The 24,197-nt window shown below is 44.3% G+C and overlaps 1 protein-coding gene across 5 annotated transcripts in view; it reads left to right on the top strand.

Annotated features, from left to right (window-relative positions):
* The window catches only part of LOC141105637 (ovostatin-like), a 91,008-nt gene that overhangs the window by 3,959 nt on the left and 62,852 nt on the right, over nt 1-24,197 (top strand). For all 5 annotated transcript variants that reach the window (XM_073595606.1, XM_073595605.1, XM_073595602.1 and 2 more), the window contains exons 2-7: nt 9,417-9,600; nt 16,103-16,259; nt 19,232-19,284; nt 20,649-20,669; nt 22,689-22,857; nt 23,147-23,231. In XM_073595606.1, coding sequence (XP_073451707.1) covers nt 9,417-9,600; nt 16,103-16,259; nt 19,232-19,284; nt 20,649-20,669; nt 22,689-22,857; nt 23,147-23,231 — 669 coding nt within the window. The remainder of the gene's footprint in view (nt 1-9,416; nt 9,601-16,102; nt 16,260-19,231; nt 19,285-20,648; nt 20,670-22,688; nt 22,858-23,146; nt 23,232-24,197) is intronic.

Here is a 24,197-nt window from a genome sequence, read left to right as displayed (position 1 = left end):
AGCCCCCCCCATCAACACTGACTGTTGATGGAGGCAGGACCATCCTTTTCTTTGGGCCCCACAGCTTCCCCTCGCTCTGAGACGTACAATAAGTAGCAGTTAGACTTAAAATCAGTTTACTGTAGATCAGGCAGTAATTGCAATTGATTTCCAGAGGCTACATCATATTAATACCGCTCACTGACTGGCTGCTAGAGGTTACAGCACACATTAGGACTCACTGAATAGTTGCTAGGTTACAGCACATCAGCTTGCTGATTGGTTGCTAGAAGGTACTGCACATCATTACTACTAACCAATTGGTTGCTAGAGGTTACATGCTTACTGCTCACTGATTGGTTGCTAAAGGTAACTGCACATTATTCCTGCTCACTGATTGGTTGCTAGAGGTTACTGTGCATTATTGCCACTTATTGGTTGCTGACGGTTACAGCACATCTCCCCACTGCCTGCACACCATGGACTGGGGAAGGTGAGGGGACCCACCAATAGACAGAAAACACCTAGAACTACTTGCTATTGGCAATGAGTAGAGTACATACAACTATGAAGGTTAACTGAGTGCAGGTAGGACCAGTCCAATGTGAGCAGTATCCCTGAGGACAGACTCCCAGAAATTACTAGTCATGCCGCCGTCAGAGCAGGGTTGAAGGCTGGGCTACGTGCAGAGTGCAGGGTTGAAGGCTGGGCTACGTGCAGAGTGCAGGGTTGAAGGCTGGGCTACGTGCAGAGTGCAGGGTTGAAGGCTGGGCTACGTGCAGAGTGCAGGGTTGAAGGCTGGGCTACATGCAGAGTGCAGGGTTGGAGGCTGTGCTATGTACACATTCAAGTCCCCCCCACCCTCCTCCAATACATGGCAGTCCTCCTGCACCATTCCACCCTCTCCTATACACAGCATCCCTCGGCACCAATACCACCTGCCCTGCCTCCATACTCCATTACCTAAAAACAATCAGAGCAAGGCTGCACAAGAGAGGCTGCAACATGTATGCCAGTGAAGGGGCTTTTTATCTCCCGTCCCCTTCCTCCTCTGCTCTCGTATACAACTCAATGTGTAGAGTAGGAGGGATGTGAACGGCAGCCAGGAGAGGAGCGCTGTCACTTGTAAATAGGGAAGCAGTGCTTCTGTATTAACAAGGGGCTCTAGGGGCAGCCCTGCTGTGTATATCTGCAAAGGGTGGGTCAACTCAATATTGAACCCTGTGGACTAAGACTGGGATGCCATTAAAGTTCATGTGCATGTAAAGACAGGCGTCCCAATACTTTTGTGCACGTTCTATGGTTTGGGTGTACTCCTACCTGAGTTCCTTGACCCTACAATATTGTATGATCAAATAAAGCTTTGGTTAAAAATCCAACTTGTATTCGATGAAGTCTTTACTTCATGATTCACACAATAATCCTCTCCACTCCTTTTCTCCGCCACTCAGAGTACATGTAATGAAAAACCATATAGTGCCTTATCCTCTGCTAAACCCCATAATCCTATTATGCAAATACTACTCGCATTGTGCTGAAAACAATTACACGTTCTTATTTCATTCCGTGAAGAACCTTTAGTGCTAACCGTGCCACCTTCACCGGATGTGCCCTCACCTGGGCAATAAGGCTCTGTTCACACCATGGCGTTCCGGATCGCAGAGGAAATCTGTGCTATTCTGCCCACGATTCATGGGACTCCCTTGCGATCCTTACTATCAATGGCACCCAAATCGAGATTTTGCAGTGTTTGTTGCCCGAATAATAATGGTAAAAATCATCACGCAAAGAGAATCGGACGCCTGTAGCCCAAAAAAACTTCTTTTGGGTGACAGGCGTCTTGCGGTTCTGTTTGTGTGATTTTACCGTGATTCGCCAGGTGACCATTGCGGCAAAAAAAGCACCACGATTTGGGTGCCATTGAAAATAACGGGCATCACAAGGGCATCCTGCGATTTGGAATCGTGGTGATTCTGCACGCGATCCAGAATGCCATGGTGTGAATGGAGTCTACTATAAATAAACTTTACGGATTCATATTATTCCTCCGGAACATATCGATAGAAAGCATATGCAGAATAGGATTATGGTGCTTAAAGGATAATGCACTATGGGGTTGATTTACTAAGAGCAAATAGATTGTGCACTTTGCAGTTGCTCCAGAGCTTCGTAAATTAAGGGAAGCTCTGCTGACTTCCATCATCCAACCATGTGCAAGCAAAAATGCTGTAGATCTTTGTTTTTTGTGGTTTTTTTTTTTTTTTTTTTCTTTTATGTATTGGTATATTTTTAGTGCTGCACCAGATATTAGATATTTGGTAATTAGAACACATAGAGTGTGTACAGGTATAGGTAGTACATAGCAGCTCCCAAGGCACTTACCTTTTTTATTTTACAGCAGTGTGAATGGCCTCAAATTTATCAACTGTCTTTGTTCAGTTGTGTAGCCTATTATGTCCCTCTGCAGTATAGTACATTCCTACAGACTGCCAAAATGTCTCCTTACAAAGAGCTCCATTTTCCTTCCCAGACACGCTGCTGTCACTTTGATGGTTCGCTCTTATAGCTCATCAACTTTTTGTTTTGCAACATTCTGTGACCACATAGTACTCCAAAAACATGATTCTGGAGGACAGATTGGGTTTTGTCAGCGATGATGGAAATCCCTTGTAATGTTCAGTGAACATGATGGAATGTGTGATAAAATAAATATGAGACATCTTCTCAGGGAGCCCTCAAAAGGTCTATTGTTCTGTAGAACATGACACGGCTTGCTCTCTCAAGCTAGCCAGAGGCTATATTTTGGAAGCCAGCCAGAACCTCTCTTAGGAATTTAGAGATGCTTTTTGTATCGTCAAAATGCTATTTGTCATCCTATGACAGGTAATTAATTTAATTTGGCACACTGCGCATGAAGAACAAGTAGTCAGAATTCCCTTCAACACTCGGTAACATCAAAGGACATGAATCTTGGGAATAATTGGCCATTATTAGCCAGGCATCTTCAATTGCCTACCATTGCCTGTATCTGTCTGACCCTTTTGACAATAAAGATGACCTTGAGATAATTTGGAGTTCCGGTGTGCGACCAATTCCTTGTTTTGTTCGTCTTCCATGGTGGTGAGTCGAGGTCTGCACCTGTAATCCATCCTGCACCTGATTTTTGCCTGGAGCAGTGTGCTTCTCTTTGTTCTTTGCTCCATCTTCAAATGATCTCCCTTGATTGGCCAGGCATCCTTCATACGCTATATTACCAAAAGTATCGGGACGCCTGCCTTTACACCAGGGGTCTCAAACTGGCTGCCCTTCAGCTGTTGCAAAACTACAAGTCTCATGAGACATTGCAAGGCTGACAGTTACAAGCATGACTCCCAACAGCTGGAGGGCCATTAGTTTGAGATCCCTGCTTTACATACACTTTAATGGCATCCCAGTCTTAGTCCGTAGGGTTCAATATTGAGTTGGCCCACCCTTTGCAGATATAACAGCTTCAACTCTTCTGGGAAGGCTGTCCACAAGGTTTAGGAGTGTGTCTATGGGAATGTTTGACCATTCTTCCAGAAGAGCATTTGTGAGGTCAGACACTGATGTGGGTGGATGCACAAGTACCGTGTCCTACAGTTTAGTGTAGACAAGTATTAAGAACAATTGGATTTTGATGGTGCTCAGGGATCCACAAAAACCTTTAAAAACACACATTTTTTTATGAAAAATACAATAAAAACCCATTTACTAGCTGAAAACATTCCTGTAGATCACATTACTTATCGACAGGAATATATACTACATTACCAAAACTTTTGGTACTTTTGGTACACCTGCCTTTACACACACGACACACGTGAACTTTAATGGCATCCCAGTCTTCTTCCAGAAGCGCATTTGTGAGGTCAGGCACTGAGGTGGAAACTTTGAAGGCAAAACAAACGTGTCTTTATATAAAAACTGCAGTTGCTTAACCACTTCAGATCTGGAAGGTTCCCCCCCCTCCCGTAGCCTTCCTGGCGGTTTTCCCGAGTGTGGCTCGGGGTTAAATTTCTGCACCCTTAGCGGTAACCCCGAGCCACACTCAGGATTACATCTCAGGATCCTGGTGCGCTGTACTTGCCTTGTCCCCAGGATCCTGCGATGTCCCCCGCTGTGTCTGCGGGCTCTGTCTCCTCCGAAGCCTCTCTATGCCAGGCTTCGTTCCCTGCGTCGCGATGCACGGGGGCGGAGCCTGGTGGCAAATTAAAAAAAAAAAGTAAAAATCATAACACATATAGTACTTACAGATTACAATACTGTATGAAATTATTTCACATCCCTTTAGTCCCCAGTGCTTTATCCGATGCCCTGCATGCAGTTTTATATGATATATACTGTTCTTTCTGCCTGGAAACTGGAGATTGTCCATAACAAAGTGTCCCTTTACATCAAAAGTGGCTTTAGACCAGCTAGAAAACAGCGATAGTAAATTAGAACACTTGCAGAATTGAGTGATAGTGAATCGTGGGGAAATTAATTTTATTATTATTGTATTATATTTTAAATTATTTTTATTTATTATATTATAATTTATGTTTTTGTGTTTCAAACTTTATCATACCCAGGATATCTACTAGACTCTTGGTGGACAGATTTAAGTGTGTTATTGTTAAGAATTACAGACCTACAATATAAAACGCCAAATTTTCATGCAAAATAATTGTACCGCTTTCAGCACCTAAAATCTGAAATAATAATACCGCAAGGAAGGTTAATGACCAGGCCATTTTTTGCGATACAGCACTGCATTGCTTTAACTCACAATTGCGTGGTCGTGCGACGTTGCACTAAAACACATTTTTTTTATTTTATTTCTTTTTCCCACAAATGGAGCTTTCTTTTGGTGGTGTGGTTTTATTTATATTTTTGCGCTATAAACAAAGACCAAGTTTGGACTTTTTTTTTTTTATTTTTTTTTTTACACTTTTTGCTATAATAAATATCCAAAACACATTTCTTCATCAGTTTAGGCCAATATGTATTCTTCACATTTTTGTAAAGAAGAAAAAAATCACAATAGGAGTATATTGATCGTGTCTACAAAATAGGGGATAGAATGATGGCGCTTTTTTTATTATATATTCATTTTTTACTAGTAATGGCAGCGATCCTTTTTTTTTTTTTTGGGACCAGTGACATTTATACAGTGATCAGAGCTAAAAATAGCCACTGCTTACTGTATAAATGTCAGTGGCAGGGAAGGGGTTAACACTTGGGGGCGATCAAGGTGTTAAATGTACCCTGGGGGGATGGATCTGACTGGGAGTAGAGAGATCGCTGTTCCTGATCACTAGGAACAGATGATCTCTCTACTTCCCTGTCAGAATGGGGATCTGTTGTTTACATTGACATATTCCTGTTCTGGCTCTCTGTGGAGCGATCGCGGGTGGCCGACCACACGCCGCGTGCCTGCTATAGGCTTTAAAGAGACCGCCATACCAGTACAGCAATTTGCACAGCCGAGCCATTCTGCTGCAGTATAACTGCAGTGGCTGGTCAGCAAGAGGTTAAATGGGATTTATTAAATCAAAACAGGGCACTGAATTCTCCCACTTTCTGTATCTAAATCCCAACTGGCACAAAGGTTTGATAACTTGTGATTACTGGTCGGCACTCCTCGGCTTTTCTGACATGCAGAATCCTTTCCAGCCCCTAAAGCTGGTCATAATTATGGAACAATGTAAGGGCCTACCCAATCAAGGGGCCTATGCAGTTCATAATACGTATCTCCCAACTGTCTCATTTCAAGGGACTGCCCCTGATTTGGAACATAGTCCCTCTGTTCCTATTTCCTCCTCATTTTGGTCCGATCTATATAGTTGTACACTCACAGGCCACTTTATTAGGTACTGTACACCTGTTCAATTGCTTTGTAGCACAAATTGCTAATCCGCCAATCGCATGGCAGCAACTCTATGCATTTGGGCATCTAGATGTGGTGAAGGCGACTTGCTGAAATTCAAACCAAGCATCAGAATGGTGAAGAAGGGGGATTTAAGTAACTTTGAATGTAGCATGGTTGTTGGTGCCAGTCGGACTGGTCTGAGTATTTAAAAAACTGCTGATCTCCTGGGATTACAGAGAATGATCCGAAAAAGAGAAAATATCCAGTGAGCGGCAGTTGTGTGGAGGAAAATGCTTTGTTGAAGTCAGAGGAGAATGGGCAGACTGGTTCCAGATGATAGAAAGCAACAGTAACTCAAATAACCACTCGTTACACCCAAGGTATGCAGAATACCATCTCTGAATGCACAACACATCGAGCCTTGAAGCAGATGGGCAGCAGTAGAAGACCACACCGGGTGTCGCTCCTGTCAGCTAACAGGAAACTGAGGCTACAATTCGCACAGGATCAACAAAATTGGACAATAGAAGATTGCAAAAACGTTGCCTGGTCTGAGTCTCGATTTTCAGCTGCAACATTCAGATGGTGGGGTCAGAATTTGGTGTATGGATCCATCCTGCCTTGTATCACCGGTTCAGGCTGGTGGTGGTGGTGTAATGATGTGGGGGATATTTTTTTGGCACACTTTGGGCCCCTTAGTACCAATTGAGCATCATTTAAACCCCACGACCTACCTGAGTATTGTTGCTGACCATGTCCATCCCTTTATGACTACAGTGGGTACATATCTTCTGATAGCTTCTTCCCGCAGGATAATGCACCACAAAGCTTCAATCATCTCACCACTGGACAATGAGGTCACTGTACTCCAATGGCTTCCACACTCCCCACATCTCATCCAATAAAGCACCTTTGGGATGTGGTGGAGCAGGAGATTCACATTGTGTATCTGCAGCTGACAAATCTGTTATGTCACTATGGACCAAAATCTCTGAGGAATGTGTCCAACACCTTGTTGAATCTGAGCCACGAAAAATGAAGGCAGTTCCGAAGGTAAAAGGGGGTCCAACCCAATGCTAGCAAGGTGTACCTAATAATAATTTTACTTTCAAAAAGTGTTTCCCAGTTTCTAAATTGCTGCATTTGTAAATTTCAAAAGCCAATATAAAGCAATAGTAGTGGTTTAAAAAAAAGCACTTGTATATGTGTGTGTGCCCAATGTCACTGTCTTAACCTTTTTGTTTCTCTGCTTCCCTTAGTTATTGCCCTTCCTGAGACATATAATGTTCATGCCATTGAGTCCATTTCAAATTTTTATATTGAAACTCATGCTCTCTGGGACAAATTTTAAACCTAAACTTTTATATCTGAAAATGTTCATGGCACCCCTATATCCTGTGTAAAGATTTGTGGTTACAGATCTCTAATCTAAACCATCAGTCAAGGACACATGAACAGAATCCATAACTTGATGTTCTGCTTTCTTTTAGCACATTTCGAGATTTTATTACGGCTTAATTACATGTTCCTTGCTATTCCACCCTTTGTATAATTGTATTAGCTTTGTAGGATCCATGTCTTTGTGGTTTCATAGGTGTGTGTGTGAAGTTTCTGAAAGTCAGCCAAGATTTTTTTAGAGTCTTATAAACGTATGTTAGTCGTGCGATGACCTGTAGGCTAATTGTTACATCAGACTGCAGTTTTGATTTTGGGTGCCAAGCTACAACTCAAAGTTGCTCTTTGTCATGTCTTCACTATTTTTCGCAGATCCCAGGAAGTCTGTTATAAAAATACCCAAAAAAATCAGATGATGCATGGTAACTTTTTTTCATAAAGTAAACTGGTCCAAGTAGAGATGTAATATGCTGCAGGCAGGACATCTGGTGTCTGATATGTGTGTGTGTGACCTGACGTGCTGGACCGATAAAAAATAAATCAGGTTCTGGTGGATCTACTGTAAAGCAAATCCATGATTAAAGTCTAGTATGGCTGGTCCTAGGCCAGTGATGGCAAACCTTGGCACAACAGATGTTTTGGAACTACATTTGCCATGATGCTCATGCACTCTGCAGTGTCGTGGAGCATCAGGGGAAATGTAGTTCAAAAACATCTGGAGTGCCAAGGTTTGCCATCACTGTCCTAGGCTGATAGCGACACATAGAGACACTTGCCAGATGGTAGGTTCATGAATATGTACAGGGGAGAACTTGGTACAAATGTCCATCTTTATGAAGACTAGTCTCCTGACAGCACTGTAGGCAGCCATCTGTCTAGAGTGCCTTCAGGAGATAATAGTCTTCATCAAGCCTTAATGCAGGTTCTCTTGTGCATTTTGTTGTGATTTTATTCAAGCAGATTGCTCAAGCCCTGAAGGATGAGGCTTCCGTTGGCTGTATCTGATGCCTTTAACTATTAAAGACTTCAAAAAGTCCTCAAAGTGAGATGAACCTTTGTACCAGATGCTCGTCCATACGCATTCAAGAACCAGATATCTGATTTAGTGGACAGACTGGATTGGCCTGGCGGTTTGATCCCAGGTTCCATTCTCTGATAGGCACTTGGCAGCCAGGCACACAATGTGTTCCACACAGTCAGTAAATGGGCTATGCAGCTCTTTTTATTTTTTGGGTAGAACTTGAATAGGTTGATGGTGAGCCTAGGGATACTCCAGTAACTGTAAACCTGAAAATGAGGACACTAAAGGAGATGCCTTCACCATGAATTGTATAGATGAACAGTTCAAAACAGAGGCTCTTTAACAGGCATACAGTCCAGAGTGTAAAAATGGTAACTGCTGATCTCCCAGAAAGTCTTTAGATCCAGAAGGCTGGTACTCGCTATTACCTGATCACTTGGCAGCCACGTGCAATGTCAGTCAACTTCTACACTCCAGTTGCTTGTGTCCTGCATCTTTAGGAGGCTTTCTGTAAATGCTCCAGGAGGATGGAACAGAGGTTCCCCAGCCAGGCCAATGCTGGATTCCCACAAAAGGTGTTTGCATTCCAGGCAGATGTCCCAGGGATGCAGGTGTAGTTCATAGCCCTCAGGCTGGGTCTTACTCCCTCAGGAACAAGGGACCTCTGCTTATGACTCTTGCCCCTTTATACCTCCCTCAGCCCCCTCCTGGTCATCTGCTATTTTGACCAGGGATTGACTGGAGAACTAAACATGTAGGTTGAGGTCATATTCTCCCACCCACTATGTCCCAGGGTCCCTTGGGAAACGGGGGGGAGTAATTGAGCTCATAACTACAGAGCCAAGAGCAGTTCTTACAATGCTCTCCCTGACTACAGGGAGGCCAAAAACTAAATTTAACAAACAATAGCACTATGGGGTTCTACATGATAGCGCTGGACTGAAATAAATGAGAATTGGTTCTGATATACAGTGAAATGTTGTTCTTCAAAGAAGCAGACCTATGATGAAAGTATAGTGTGGGTGGACTTTGTTATGGTTTTAGGCAGCTTTCATCATGACAAAGTGATCCTTCAACAGATGATAAAATTATGGGGTGTGTACTGAGTGCCTATTTATCTTAAATATTTATTTATTTATTTTTTGGCAGACAAATTTCAGTTTCCATCCCTAGCCTCCTGAAGAGTGGAGAGACAGGAAAGGCATGTCTGACAGTCAAGCGACACACCAATCCCGTGGAAGTTCAGGCCATCCTTGAAGTTGGTGAAACAAACGACACTGTTATCGCTGAGCGAGTCCCACCTGGTGACTTCTTTAAAACCTATGAATTTCAGGTTAGTGTTGAGATATTTTTACTTCTAGCTGTGGTGTAACAGGGGGTAGGAGAAGTAGTGCCCTTTACAGGAAGGCCTTGATTGGCAGTCAACATTGGCTGAAGGACTCATACAGTGGATTGAATTTGTGGCTGATGAGCAGAGAGATATGCTTGTATTTATTCCACCTGTTTCCAGGACATAAATGTTTATGAACTAACTAGTATGGCAGCCAACCAAGGGACTATACCAGACTGGGTAAGGAGAATGCACACCTCTTCATAATGGGGACTGGTTGGTTGAAGTGTCATTAAAGTACATCTTGAGGCTAAACTTGCTTTAGGTAGAATGATGAAGAGTTGGAAGGTATCAGTTGTCATTTCTCATTGTAGTCCCATATTCCTGTCTTGGTGATAAGCGTTAAAGACACTAACAGAGAGTCAAAAGGTTGTGTGTGTAGCTGGTAGGCTGAACTGAAACTACAATCGATTATTATTCATCTACACAAATGAGGTGGACAGAACTTCCCCACCCCCCTCCCCCTATTTTTCCACCGAGACATTGAATTCTCACAGCGAGACCTGGTGCTGTAAAGATGAACTGATCTATAGGGAAGTAGAAACCGCACCACGCTGGTTTTCCCAGTGAATGGTTGTGGGGGTGAGTCATTGGAAAAGAGCAGGAGTTCTTGGCACAGCTAGATAACTAAGCTTTGCTCTCATGCCTAGTCTATTCAGTTTTTAATAGGAAAGCGGAGGGATTGGTAGGAACTCCATGGTTCACGTAAAGAAAGCAATACAAAGAACAGGATACCTTTTTATACAAGTACATAGTACAGCAGGCATGTTTCAAGAATGTGAAATGTTAGGTTTACATTCTTTAACTTTTTTTTTTTTTTTTTATTCTTTTTATGCTGGAAACGCGTGCAGTCAGATTCCTTCCTGATTTATGGTTCCTGATTGGAGCCCTGGGCAGGAGGCATGTTGGACCACTGCCTGTCTGTTCAGTTCCATAACAGTCCAGCTCTCTATCATATTAGCACAGGGTATTTAAAAGAAGTATGGCTTTTTTTCCCCAAGAATCATACTTGCCTACATGAATGGAGCATCAGTCTGATGGTGCATCTGTTCCCTGCCCACTCAAAGACTGATCACTCAGTTCTCAAGGCTGCATGAGCAGGGAACAGACCACCAGTCTCTGCTCTGCTGCCCCCCTGCACTTAGTTGAGTGCTGAGCTGTGGACGGAGGTGGGAGCGGCTGGCTCAGGCTCTCAGGAGCTCGCTGGAAGGCTGAGTCGGGTGTCTGTCCAGGGTTGTGGGAGGATCCTGACCATATTGTTGCGATCTTGCCCAAGCCTGGACCAGCTCTGTGATGTCAGCCAATAGCGGGCTTCTGAACAAGCTGCACTCCTGTGATCCAAAGGAGAAGTACAGCCAAATGAGCTTTTGCTGCACTTCTCCTCCTTTAACCTTTACTGCAGCAAAAAGGACTGTTTTCAAATTAAGTCCTCAATTAGGTAGTAACTGTAATACAGAAATTGCCAGAACTTCAACTGGACTTTACTTGAGGACACCTTCTTGCTTTGCTGTCTGGTAGAGGTTTATTGGTTGGTGCTCCACTTTAAGACTTATACCTTTAGCCTAAGCTGGCCATACAGTAGGCAGATTTTCAAACATCTAAAAATTCTCAGTACATTGAAGACCTGACAAATGCACTTCAAATGGATACAAGAGGATTTGTGGGATTTTTAAGGTGTAAATATGATACAGTGATCCAGAGGAAAAATATAAAATGATTTTATTGAACAGATAAAACATTGTCTAAACAATTATAGCAAGTACACAAAACATGGTTCTTATGGATACAGCACTTTAGATGAAATTCCCAACATGTTTCGTCTACATCCTGGGCTTCCTCAGGGTTTGCTGTCCACTTGAGGTACAAGCCTTCTAATGAAGAAAAATATATAACACTCATATCAATACAAAGTGTTTTTTTTTTTTTTTTAATTTTATAGAGAAACAAATTTTAAACAGTAAGGGTTAATTTTCTAAAAAATGTAACATCTGCACATTCAACATGAGAACAGCCTCACTCACCCCAGTCTTTAAGTGTATACTACAATCAGTGATAATTTAGGGAGTCTGCAGCCATCACAGAAAACCATGAAATACAGGTAACTGGACTTTACTTGAGGTCACCTTCTTGCTTTGCTGTCTGGTAGAGGTTTATTGCTTGGTGCTCCACTTTAAGACTTGTACCTTACAGTCTAAAGCTGGCCATACAGTAGTAGATTTTCAAACGTTCAAAAATTCTCAGTACATCGATGACTTGACAAATGCACTTCAACATTTTTCCTTCGCTTTTAAAATTTTAACTTATAATGACTGTAATTTCTCAAACAAACCACAAACACTGAAATTTCATGGGAGAAAAATGTTCATCCTGCTTCTTTAAATTTTTTCCTTACTATGTTTGTTTGAAAACGAACTAACTTTATGATTAGCAATTTGAATGTATGAATACAACAAAGTGAACATAAGGCCAGCTTTAGGCTGGGTTCACTTCATCACCGCATGCAGCTCCCAGCAGGGGTCCAGTGCATCCTGGTTCAGTTTCAGGCCTTCTTTTTTTTTTCTTCCTGAATTTGGACCTGAAATGGACCAAAAGATGCATAGGGCTCCTGTGCAAATTCGCACCAGAGCCACGGCGGAGATGTGTGAACCGGCTCCATAGAGAGCCAGTCAAAACCTCCTGCTATTGCTAATTGATGCTGAGAAACCGCATCTAATTTGCAATGGTGTGAACCCAGTGTAACAAGGTCCCGGGTCCCGTTTGGTCTAATGAGAACCTCCAGATTTGGGGACAGCTGACATCCTTCTGTGTAGAGTGGGTTACAAGGCATAGTGGGTGTAATGCAAGGTAGATTCATGGGCGCCAGACACTACTTGAATGCTAAGAGATTTATTTTCTCTTGAACAGAACTGTGGGAGAGGGTTTATGGCCAGGACACCCTTTAGTAGTTGCAATGTGAATTAGCAGACTCCGACTTCTATAGGTAGACAACCATGCAGGGAAAGGCATCCAGCAAGACACCACATCTGCATGTGTAGGATCGCTGTCTCCTATGGCAACAGTCTTAGAACAGTTTCTAACACACATTTTAATGAACTTCTGTACTTCCTCTACAAGCACTTCTTGTAGATCTTCACTACACTGAGCTCCCAGATTCTCTCACTAGACTTGCTGATCAACTGCCACTGGATCTCCTGAGCTCTTCCAACCTTCTCACTGAGTATCTTCCTCATGCATCATCCCACTGGCCTGTTCGGTCACTAGCTTGGCACACAAAGCTGCTCTGCAAGCGTTGCCTCCGCTGGCTGGGTCCCTAGCTTGGCACTCAGATACTCCTCAAGCGTCACCCCACTGGCTTGACCCCTGCTGAAGTTTCCCAATTCTTCAGTCCCTGGTTGGTGAGAATACTGCTCCAGTACTTGCTTCAGCTACTCACTGTGGTCCCAGGTAATAAAGTGGATGGTCCCTCAGTGGCAACAGCCTCCCTTCTACCTCCAACTCATGACAGGTTCTCCAGCCAGCAGAACCGTCACTTATGGTTGGACTGCAAGCCGCAGTCCCAACCCTACGCTGCTCTCTTGCTTCTGGATAGGCCCTCAGATAGCCTAGCAGCCAGATGTGCCTGGGATAGGCATCAGGCTCTAGCCTAGCAGCCCGGGGCAGTATAACACACACCCACCCAGACAGCCATCCAGGTAACACAGTACCCAGATCACCTGACCTCCCAGCAGGCCAAGGGACCCAAGAAGATCCCTGCCCATTGGCTGAGATACCCCATCTATTCCTAATCTGTCATTGCAACACCCTTGTCTTATCTAATGTCTCCAGATACCTGGCCATCTACTGACAGAAGGGAGAAGTGCAGCAATTCCAGAATTGGGGTGGAATCAATTGATCCCCTAACAATTGGCCAAGGCAACTATGCCTGGCAGGTAAATGTACTAGACGTGTGCACTGACAAAAAATTTGTTCGTTTTTTTTTTTTTTTTTTTAATTCGGAAAACCGAAAATCTGAAAAAAATCACTAACAGCCAAATTTGAAAGGAAATTCCAATACCTTTAATTTAATATTTATTATTAGTTGGTTATTTCAGGTTTTCGAATTTTCAGATTTTCATTCTTCTTGGATTTTCAAATTTCCAAATTTTAGAATTTTTTAATTATATAAATTTCGAATTTGTCAAAATTCGTTAAACGAACTTGGAATTAAACGAATTGCACATGTCTAAAATGTACTAGCAACCCTGCCTAAACATCAGGGTGCTACACCAGCCTTAAGGCCCGTAAACACGATCAGACTTTTTGACAACAAACATGCAAATTAGCTGTTTTCGGGCAACATCCGACCATGTGTACGCTCCATCGGACAAACTTTTTCGGTTTTCATCGGACTTTTGTTGGCTGTGCGAACGGACAAACTTTCCGGCAACAAAAGTCTGATGGAGCAAAGTCCGATCGTGTGTACACAAAGCCATCGGACTTTTGTACAAACTACAGTACCTGCCCGCGAGAATGTTTCCAGAGCGATCCCATCGCGCTGGTTCTTGGCGACGGGGTACTGTCACAAAACACATTTTCCTATTGCAGCGAGAGCGAATTCCCATCTGGGAGCAAACCAGGCCCTTAGGTCTGGTATGGATTTTAAGGGGAACCCCCTACGTCGAAAAAATGGCGTGGGGGTCCCCCCAAAATCCATACTGGACCCTTAAATGAGCATGCAGCCCGGCCGGTCAGGAAAGGGGGTGGGGACGAGCAAGCACCCCCCTCCTCCTGAGCCGTACCAGGCCGCATGCCCTCAACATGGGGGGTGGGCGCTTTGGGGCAGGGGTGTGCCCTGCGGCCCCCCCACCTCAAAGCACCTTGTCCCCGTGTTGATGAGGACAAGGGCCTCTTCCCGACAACCCTGGCCGTTGGTTGTCGGGGTCTGCGGGCGGAGGGCTTATCAGAATTCATTAGCCCCCTTTAATAAGGGGGGCCCCCAAATCCTGACCCCCCACCCTATGTGAATGATAATGGGGTATACATTGTACCCCTACCCATTCACCTGGGGGAAAAAGTGTCAATAAAAAATCACACTACACAGGTTTTTAAAGTAATTTATTAGACAGCTCTGGGGGTCTTCTTCCGACTTCGGGCGTCTTCTTCCGACTTCTCCGGCCTCTTCTCCCGGTGTCCGGTTCTTCTCCCGTTCTCCAGTTCTTCTGCCGGGCTCCTCTGCTATCTTCTGCTCTTTTGCTAGCAGTGGCCAGGTCTTCTCCGTCATCGCCCCATGCCTATATAAGTCGTTGCGCACCTTGCACGCGGCATTACAGCAGGAGAGAGCATCGTGTCAACATCGGAAGAAGAGAAGAGGGAGCAAGACGACGGAGAAGACCGGGCCACCGCTAGCAAAAGAGCAGAAGATAGCGGAGGAGCCCGGCAGAAGAACCGGAGAGCGAGAGAACCAGACACCGGTAGAAGAACCGGACACCGGGAGAAGAGGCCGGAGAGAACGGAGAATTTTGAAGAAGACCCCCAAAGTCGGAAGCAGACCCCCGGAGCTGCTTAATTATTTTAAAAACCTGTGTAGTGTGTGTTTTTATTTTTTTTTTATTGACACTTTTTTTCCCTCAGGTGAATGGGTAGGGGTACCATGTACACCATACTCATTCACATAGGGTGGGGGGCAAGGATCTGGGGGCCCCCTTATTAAAGGGACCCCGTCAACCAACGGCCAGGGTTGTCGGGAAGAGGCCCTTGTCCTCATCAACATGGGGACAAGGTGCTTTGGGGTGGGGGGCCGCAGGGCGTCCCCCTGCCCCAAAGCGCCCACCCCCCATGTTGAGGGCATGCGGCCTGGTACGGCTCAGGAGGGGGGGCGCTCACTTGTCCCCACCCCCTTTCCTGACCGGCCGGGCTGCAAGCTCGGATAAGGGTCTGGTATGGATTTTGGGGGGGACCCCCACGCCATTTTTTCGGCGTAGGGGGTTCCCCTTAAAATCCATACCAGACCTAAGTGCCTGGTATGCTCCTGGAGGGGAACCCATGCCGTTTTTTTATTTAAAATTTGGCGTGGAGTTCCCGCTCATGATTCATACCAAACACCTGTCGGCAATGCTTGTTGCTCATTGCAAAAGGAAAAAACACATTTTTCCTTTCCCGATGAGCGAGCCAGCTTGGCGCAGCCTCCCGCGACGGGGCTTGCAGGTGTCAAATCTTGCCGATACAGAAATTGACCAAAGGGTGGCAGCAAAGAGCTGAAAAACCACGTGATTTTGGTGAAAGTTGGATGAAAGTCCTGTCGTGTGTATGCTTAATTAGTTTAAGGCCAACGCCCTTTGTACAAAAATCCACGGGAAAGTTTGTACAAAGTCCTATCGTGTGTATGAGGCTTTAGACTTCCATCTGGTATTACAATATGCCAATCAATGCATTAACCATTGTCTCTAATTGCCCTCCAAATGTACAGGTGCCAAAGGTGAAAGAACCAACTCCAGTGTTCCTCCTTATCAGAGCTGTCAGTGGGAGCTACAACTACACAGCTCGCAGGTCTGTGGTCCTTGCTCCAACTGGCAATGTTGCCTTCATCCGGACAGACAAGGAACTGTACAAGGGTGGCCAGAAAGGTACTATATTCTGTTAAAAAAAAAAAAATTGTAAAGGGGGGGGGGGGAGTACACCCCTTACATTTTTGTAAATTTATTATATCTTTATGTGACAACACTGAAGAAATGACACGTTGCTACAATGTAAAGTAGTGAGTGTACAGCTTGTATAACAGTGTAAATTTGCTGTCCCCTCAAAATAACAAAACAGCCATTAATGTCTAAACCGCTGGCAACAAAAGTGAGTACACCCCAAAGTAAAAAAAGGCCAAATTGGGCCCAAAGTGTCAAAATTGTGTGGCCACTTTTTTTTCTTCCCAGCACTGCCTTAACCCTCTTGGGCATGGAGTTCATCAGAGCTTCACAGGTTGCCACTGGAGTCCTCTTCCACTCCTCCATGACCACATCAGAGCTGGTGGAGGTTGGAGACCTTGCGCTCCTCCACCTTCCGTTTTTGAGGATGCTCAATAGGGTTTAGGTCTGGAGACATACTTGGCCAGTCCATCACCTTTACCCTCAGCTTCTTTAGCAAGGCAGTGGTCGTCTTGGAGGTTTGTTTGGGGTCAATATCATGTTGGAATACTGCCCTGCGGCCCAGTCTCCGAAGGGAGGGGATCATGCTCTGCTTCAGTATGTCACAGTACATGTTGTCATTCATGGTTCCCTCAATGAACTGTAGCTCCCCAGTGGTGGAAGCACTCATGCAGCCCCAGACCATGACACTCCCACCACCATGCTTGACTGTAGGCAAGACACATTTGTCTGTACTCCTCACCTGGTTGCCGCCAGACACGCTTGACACCATCTGAACCAAATAAGTTTATCTTTGTGTCCTCAGACCACAGGACATGGTTTCAGTAATCCACGTGCTTAGTCTGCTTGTCTTCAGCAAACTGTTTGCGGGCTTACTTGTGCATCATCTTTAGAAGAGGCTTCCTTCTGGGGTGACAGCCATGCAGACCAATTTGTTGCAGTGTGCGGAGTATGGTCTGAGCACTGACAAGCTGACACCCCCCCACCACTTTAACCTGCAGCACTTCTATGTCTATTTCCCAAAGACAACCTCTGGATATGACGCTGAGCACGTGCACTCAACTCCTTTGGTCGACCATGGCGAGGCCTGTTCTGAGTGGAACCTTTCCTGTTAAACCACTGTGTGGTCGTCTTATAGCCTGGGCCATCTTTATGTAGAGCAACAATTTCCATTTTTTTTTTTAGATCCTCAGAATTCTTTGCCATGAGGTGCCAAGTTGAACTTCCAGTGACCAGACCTTGTAACCCTAACTAGTCACATGACACCGGCGAGGTAAAATAGTTAATTGGGCCCAGTTCAGACATTTTCACTTAGGGTGTACTCACTTTTGTTGCCAGCGGTTTCTACATTAATGGATGTGTGTTGAGGTATTTTGAGGTGACAGCAAATTTACACCGTTATACAAGCTGTACACTCACTACTTTACATTGTAGCAAAGTGCCATTTCTTCAGTGTTGTCACATGAAAAGATATGATAAAATATTTACAATAATGTGATTCTAATCTAGATTTTCTCGTCCTGTCTGAAACAGTTGTCGCCCTGAAGGAACATTTCTAATGTAACCCCCCCCCAACATCAGGGAGGGATGACATTTTACATCATGGTGCTGGTTCTTGGGCATGGTGGGTGTAGAAAAGATGGGCACCATTCACTTTTAAGATGAACAAAAGTGAGTTTATTTCTCACAACAGAAAAAAAATGCTGGAGAGAGGGTTGGGGTAGAGGACACCCTAGGACAATATACGGACAGCTCAGCAGTCTCCAAAAACAAAACCACAAGGTATACAGAACAAGGGCCTTAGGCCTGCACCCAATTTTCTGTACCTACATAGCAACAGCTGTCTCCTATAGCAACCAAAACCTCACAACACTGTGCAGGGTTTCCTTGGATGAGTACGCTTTCCCAGCCTCTTCAGTCCCCGGTTCATGAAGAGTAACCTCTGGTACTTCATCTCAGAAATCCATCCTTTTCCTCATGCCCACAGGCAACAAGAAGCTCTCCTCATGCCCCCAGGTGATGAACAATCTTTCCCTGGCAGGCCCTAGGCCTCAGACTCCAGACCTCACACATCCACACCAGATCAAGGTCTGGGTGGGAGGACCCCAATCACTTGACTTCCTCCAAATATATACTTTCCCAGCATGCTCAGTGGCCTGAAACTCCTGATTGGCTAAAACATATGCATATTCAGAACTCAGTCTCACTGCAGCTCATTATTACTAATGGCGAAGACAACAGTGCCACCTATTGACAGAAGGGAGGAACCACAGTTAAATCAGGCTTGGGAGAAAACCCAAATGATCACAAAGACTACAAATCAGCCGGGTTAGTTACCACCTAGCACAGCTAAATTTACCAGTAGCCCCTGTTTAAGACAAAGGTGTTATACTAAACTGGACTGGATGGCAATAAAACCTAACAGGGATTCTAACTCTTCCTAACTTTATCCAAAACTACAACTTGTGTCTAGATGTAAGTCTTACCTTTGTAGCCATCCATGACTTTAGGAACAGCTTCCCTGTATTCTATTATGTGCACAATGCCAACCAGAAAGACTGGTGAATTCCTGGAAGGTACAAGTGGCTTTCCTAGTCACATACTTGGTGCATGTGCCATGTGCTATGATACTCTATGGCAGGCAAATTGGGAACATTCCGACAACAAAACCGTGGATTTTTTTTCTGATGGATGTTGGCTCAAACTTGTCTTGCATACACACGGTCGGAATTTCCGACAACACGCTCACATCAAACATTTGCTGTCGAAAAATCTGATCGAGTGTACGGCCCATTAGAGTAATATGGTGCAGCAACCAAACTTCTAGTTTCTGGAGATGTATCTCTTATAGCTGACCACTACCTCAAACAAAGGCTTTTATGTTAAATTTTATTTCTGTCTGGATACTTTGTTGTTTGTTGGCAATAACTTGGTGCACATCTTTTCTTATTTGTCTACAGTACAGATGTACGTGATGTCAATGGACAATAATTTACGCCCAGTGGAGGAAACGGTGAGTAGGGTTCAGATCTCTCATTTTGAAGTGGATAAAAACCCAATCCCTAAAATTGAATAAGCTAAAAGATGAAATGCTGGGCACAGTGGGCAGTCGGACCGTACATATACTGCTTGTTTAGCCTTGGAAAGAAGGGGATGCTCCCCCTTGTCTTGTAGGCTTCCTCTTCTCCAGAGAACTGATTCCCCTGGAGCTGATCCTTTTTGCCAGTTGTGTGGCTGTCCACACAACTGGCCATGGGTAGGAGCACTACATATTTTTGCTGCAAGCCCAAAGTTTGCTTTTAAATCTGCAGCTTTCATTAAAATGTCTCTTCACCCATGGTGGTTCTTTTTGGGCACAACTGCTTGGGGCAGTGCTTTAGCAAACCAATTGTCATTAAGTTATCTGATGGCACTGATGCCATTATTGTGTAAGACAGCTGAATTGCTTACTTGGTGCTTAACTGTGCCAATAAAGGGGGTATACTCAATATCCTGTAGTTTTGTGATTGGCGTCCATTCAGGGCAGAGGGCAAAACAATTTCCAACTTTCTGGAAAACCTATACATTTCTTTGAAGTAAACTACAGAATGAACAGGCTGCATGTTCATTATTAAACCATTTTATTACAAGCCTAAAGTGTGACCCTAAAAATGTTTGGGGTCAGCAATAAGGGGATTGCTATTTGGATAGTTATCTCCAGTATACAGCTCACTTTATAGGGCAACACTCTGTACACACTTGGCATTTGAATATTTTTACATGCTTTTTAAAAATATGTGAAATAAATTTCTTCTGCGCCCTTTTTTTTTTTTCGTATTCTCAAAGCAGAAGTCTCTTCAGCAAAAAAATCAATTTCCCACACTGCATCTGTTAACAACATCACAAAAGTAAATTGACCATATTGCCTGGGGGGAAAACCTGCTTCTCCACTGAGGATGCTTGGTAGCTGTTGTGTACTGAGGACTCAAATACTGAGGGCTTGACTTTCTAAGTCTCCACTTACACCATTGAGTCATTACTGCACCTCTGAAAAGGGATTTGTGGTGGATTGCTCTTTTGAGGGCAGTAAAGTGGCAGTTTCCAGGCACATAGGAGGCGATATTGCTGCCTCCTGAATGCCCGTGGAGTTTTTTGGGTTTTGGTGATGACCGCAAGCCAATTGTTTGGCTCATGGTTGGGGTGCAGTCCTGTTGACTTCGATGGGCGATGCAGATTGTCAAACTCAACATGGGTCTTTAAATTTTCCATGGCTGCGAAGCAAAAAGTTCTCAATTACCCATCTTCTGTTTGAGTAGTAAGTGTCTACAACAGCATATTAAAGATGTATGTGACTATCAATCCATTAGTCTAACTTTTTTTTTTTTTTCTTCCTTTTAGTTCCCTGAAATCTATGTAATGGTAAGAAAAAATAAATGGAATTCAGTTTTGTGAGCACAATCCAATGCAATCTTTATACACACCTTGTAGTTTAAAATTTAAGGTTAATCAGAGAATGCTGCTCTTCCTAGCATTAAAACAGAAGTTGATAATCTGTCTAAACAGCCGGGTCTCCTGTGAAGATTTTTCTATATTTGACTTCTTCATTCTGCTCAACTGAAATTTTCAGAACAAATAGAATGCATACATCTCCCCCTGCAGGGACACAAAGCATTGAAAACATGGATACTCTTCCCTACTGTATGGCTTTAATTCCTTAACCATGAAGAACATTACAGGGATATTGGGCCCTTGTTGGTGTACAGCAGCCTTTTTTACCCAAGAGAAACCCTTGAAATTTTTAGGTCTTGGGACCTCTGCTAAAACCAGACCATCAATGGTCAATAGATTAATGGCCCTTACATTGTTGGTCAGTAGGAAGAATGCCACCCTTACAGACAGCTAAAAACTTAATGGTGTCATGCTGCTGGCTCTACCAAATGGCGTTGAATCCAGAACTATGCAGGCATCATCAGATGGGGGTCAATCAGCTACAGGTCAAGGTACACTAGCAACCTCTGGCCAAAGCCTCTTTGAGAATGGTGCACAGTGCAATAATAGGAAAGTGACCTGTACAATATTGTAAAATGACCAGACATATGGTACCCAAAATACTCTAGTACATTCTTTTTAAAAAAAACATTGTAGCCTGGTATAACAAGCTGACGGGCAAGATCCTTACTTAGAGAAATGTGGCTCTACCAAGTGCAAAAAAAGAAATGGTGACTCATGAAATTGCAAAGGTAGTTTAGGATAACTTTTTGTACTGCTGTTGCAATATTTACCACAGTAGAATGATTAAGCTAAATGTTGGGCCTTAGGAGTTGGATTACATTTTTTAGTAGTATAGGACAGGCTGGCAAGTTCCAAAACTAAGAACTGCAGGAAGATGAGTGTCAATGGCATGCATGGTAGGGCACAAGAGGAGACAGGTAGGGTGGGGGAGGAGAGGGGTTGGGCAAAGGTGAGCAAGCCCAAGAAAAGTAGACCTAAATAATCCTAGGTATAACACCAGTGGCGGCCTGTCCATTAGGGGCCTCTGATCTGCGTCAAGCCCCCTGATGTACATACAGGGCGCCGGACTATGGACTCCAATGGGGGGGGGGGGTATTTTAAACATGTATTTAGAGCCAGGGGCTCTAATAGGCTTCAAAAAAGGGTTGTTGACTCCCACCCACTTGTGACAATAGCAAATGAATATTTGCTTTCTTCACACTAAATCTCCTCCCCGCCAATCAGGAAGTGGGTCGTGAAACCAGTTTCCTGATTTAGCCAAAATGTCACACGATCCTATTGGACACCTAGGATGGAGGAAGAGGAGAGAAGACGCACGGCAAAAGCAGCCGTGCTGGAGATGAGGAAGTCGGAGCCGCTGCCCACAGCCCGCCACCTAGACGGGGTAAGTGCTGAACCCACCGGCGAGTGGCATAGTGCCGTTGCCGCCCGATGGGGGTGGTTGTTTGCTGCCCCCCCCCCAAAAAAAAACCCACCAGCCGCCACTGTATAAAATCAAGGAGAAGGGGGGGGCTGCAATATAAAGAGGAAAGTGACTTACCGGGTCCCTAATAAGGTAGGGAACCTGTTAACAAAGACAGATATGGACCTATTGGACCTATTGGCTAATAAGTGAATGTGGGTTAAAGACTAGAAGCATACAGTGGTTTACCCATGGAGGCCAGATAATGTTAAATGTGTTCAGTTTATCCTCCTTAAGGACAGTCCACAAAATATATGTATTTAAAAGCACAGAAAAGGCTTGTCCCATGACATGATGATCAATGTGTTTCTGGGCGCCTTGAGTGTATCTGCTGTTGATGATCATCTCCCAACGTCCTATTAACTGATAATGTTATCCATGGTCTTTGATAGAGTAAGTCCATTGCTGCGTCTCTCGTTCAGTCTTTACAGCATTTGTATAACTGCCTGAATTTGCCATTTTAGGATCCAGCTGGGAATCGGATACATCAATGGCTGAATCAGCGTACAATGGGATCCTTCCTGTACCAAAGTTTCACCATGCTTGATGACCCGGATCTTGGATATTATCAGATCATAGCTAAAAGACAGTCTGGTGCCTTAGTTACTAAATCTATCAAGGCTGAGCAGTATGGTATGTATGATTGGTGATTTCTTCTTTGAGCAGTACTGTTGGGAATCCTGTGGCAGCTTTTTCTATTGCACATCATGGCAGACTTGCCTCTGGGTTTGCTTCCTCCCCCATCACTGACAACTCTGTGCTCTCCTTCGGCCTTTCGTTACTTTCTGCAATCTTTTCTATTGTTCAACGCTAGCTTCAGTTTTTCATTTAGCATTTGGGTTGCCATTGATGCGTGAATTCCCCCTGAAGTTAACAGACCCCGAAGTTTAAAGATAAATAACTGTTTGTTTTTTTGTTCCAGTTTTGCCCAAGTTTAGCCTAATGCTGAAAGCTCCCAATAGTGTGACCATCCTGGACAAGAATGTTTCCATCGAAGTGAAAGCCAGGTAGGTTAACCAAGACAATTGTGTTTTTTTTTTTTGTTTTTGTTTTTTTTTCCCCTTTTTTAAATGTGCATTTATTTAGCTCTTGACACTTGTTGGTGTAGCGGTGCCCCCATGGGGTCACTCACTGCGTGTTCTAGTACCATACATCACCCTGCCTGGCCAGACATTCATTTCAGACCCACTTTGCCAGTCAGTGAACAGTCTTTAGCTTGTTTTTTTGTTTTATTTAGGGAATTAAACTTGGATGGGGAAAGGGACATGGGATGCCCAGATGATAAATCTCACTTGATTGAATCTAAATTGACAGTCTCCCATACTTCACACTACTAAAGATGACTTTTCCTCTCCACTGTACAATCTTAGATTCTTGTCACCGTTGGCACATTGTTAGGCCTCACTCTGAAGAAGTCCCTACATTTTACTAGTAGCCATTTGCTGGCAGGGGTCTGCAGTCTCCTCTGTTGTCCCCTCTGTTGTAGCAACCATTATCGATGAAAAAGGACAGTGTGCTAACTGAAACTTGTGGACTACTTATCCCAGAGATTCCAATACAAATCCTGCCAACCCTCCTGGCTGCAGCAACTTGACTCCAATGACACCACAGTCTCTCCCTCTGGCTTCACATCCAATTCTGGCATGTCTCTCTCTCAGAGCTTCTCACTGTGCTTCTCACTCCCCAGCCCGGGAATGGATCCCTCCTGAATGACTTGCCCGGCAGTGCTCCCCACTGTCGTGCTCCTGTTCCACGACACTTCTCAATGACCGTGTAGAGGGGCTCCAGACCCGAGAAAGGGGGTTCCCTCAATGGCCACGACCATCTAACACTCCATAATTCAGTTCTTCCACCGACAACTCCTCCCCAGCAGGCTGACTATGTGTGTGTGTGTATATAGGCCTGCCCCCTGCAAATCCAAGTTGGGGGATTGGTCAGGGCTCCCAGATATACTCCATGCCACTCTCATCCTC

Source organism: Aquarana catesbeiana, linkage group LG08 (assembly GCF_042186555.1).
Source record: "Aquarana catesbeiana isolate 2022-GZ linkage group LG08, ASM4218655v1, whole genome shotgun sequence".
Taxonomy (NCBI): Eukaryota; Metazoa; Chordata; class Amphibia; order Anura; family Ranidae; genus Aquarana; species Aquarana catesbeiana.
Note: the sequence above shows the minus strand (reverse complement) of the source record. Positions and strands in the feature narration are given on the sequence as shown.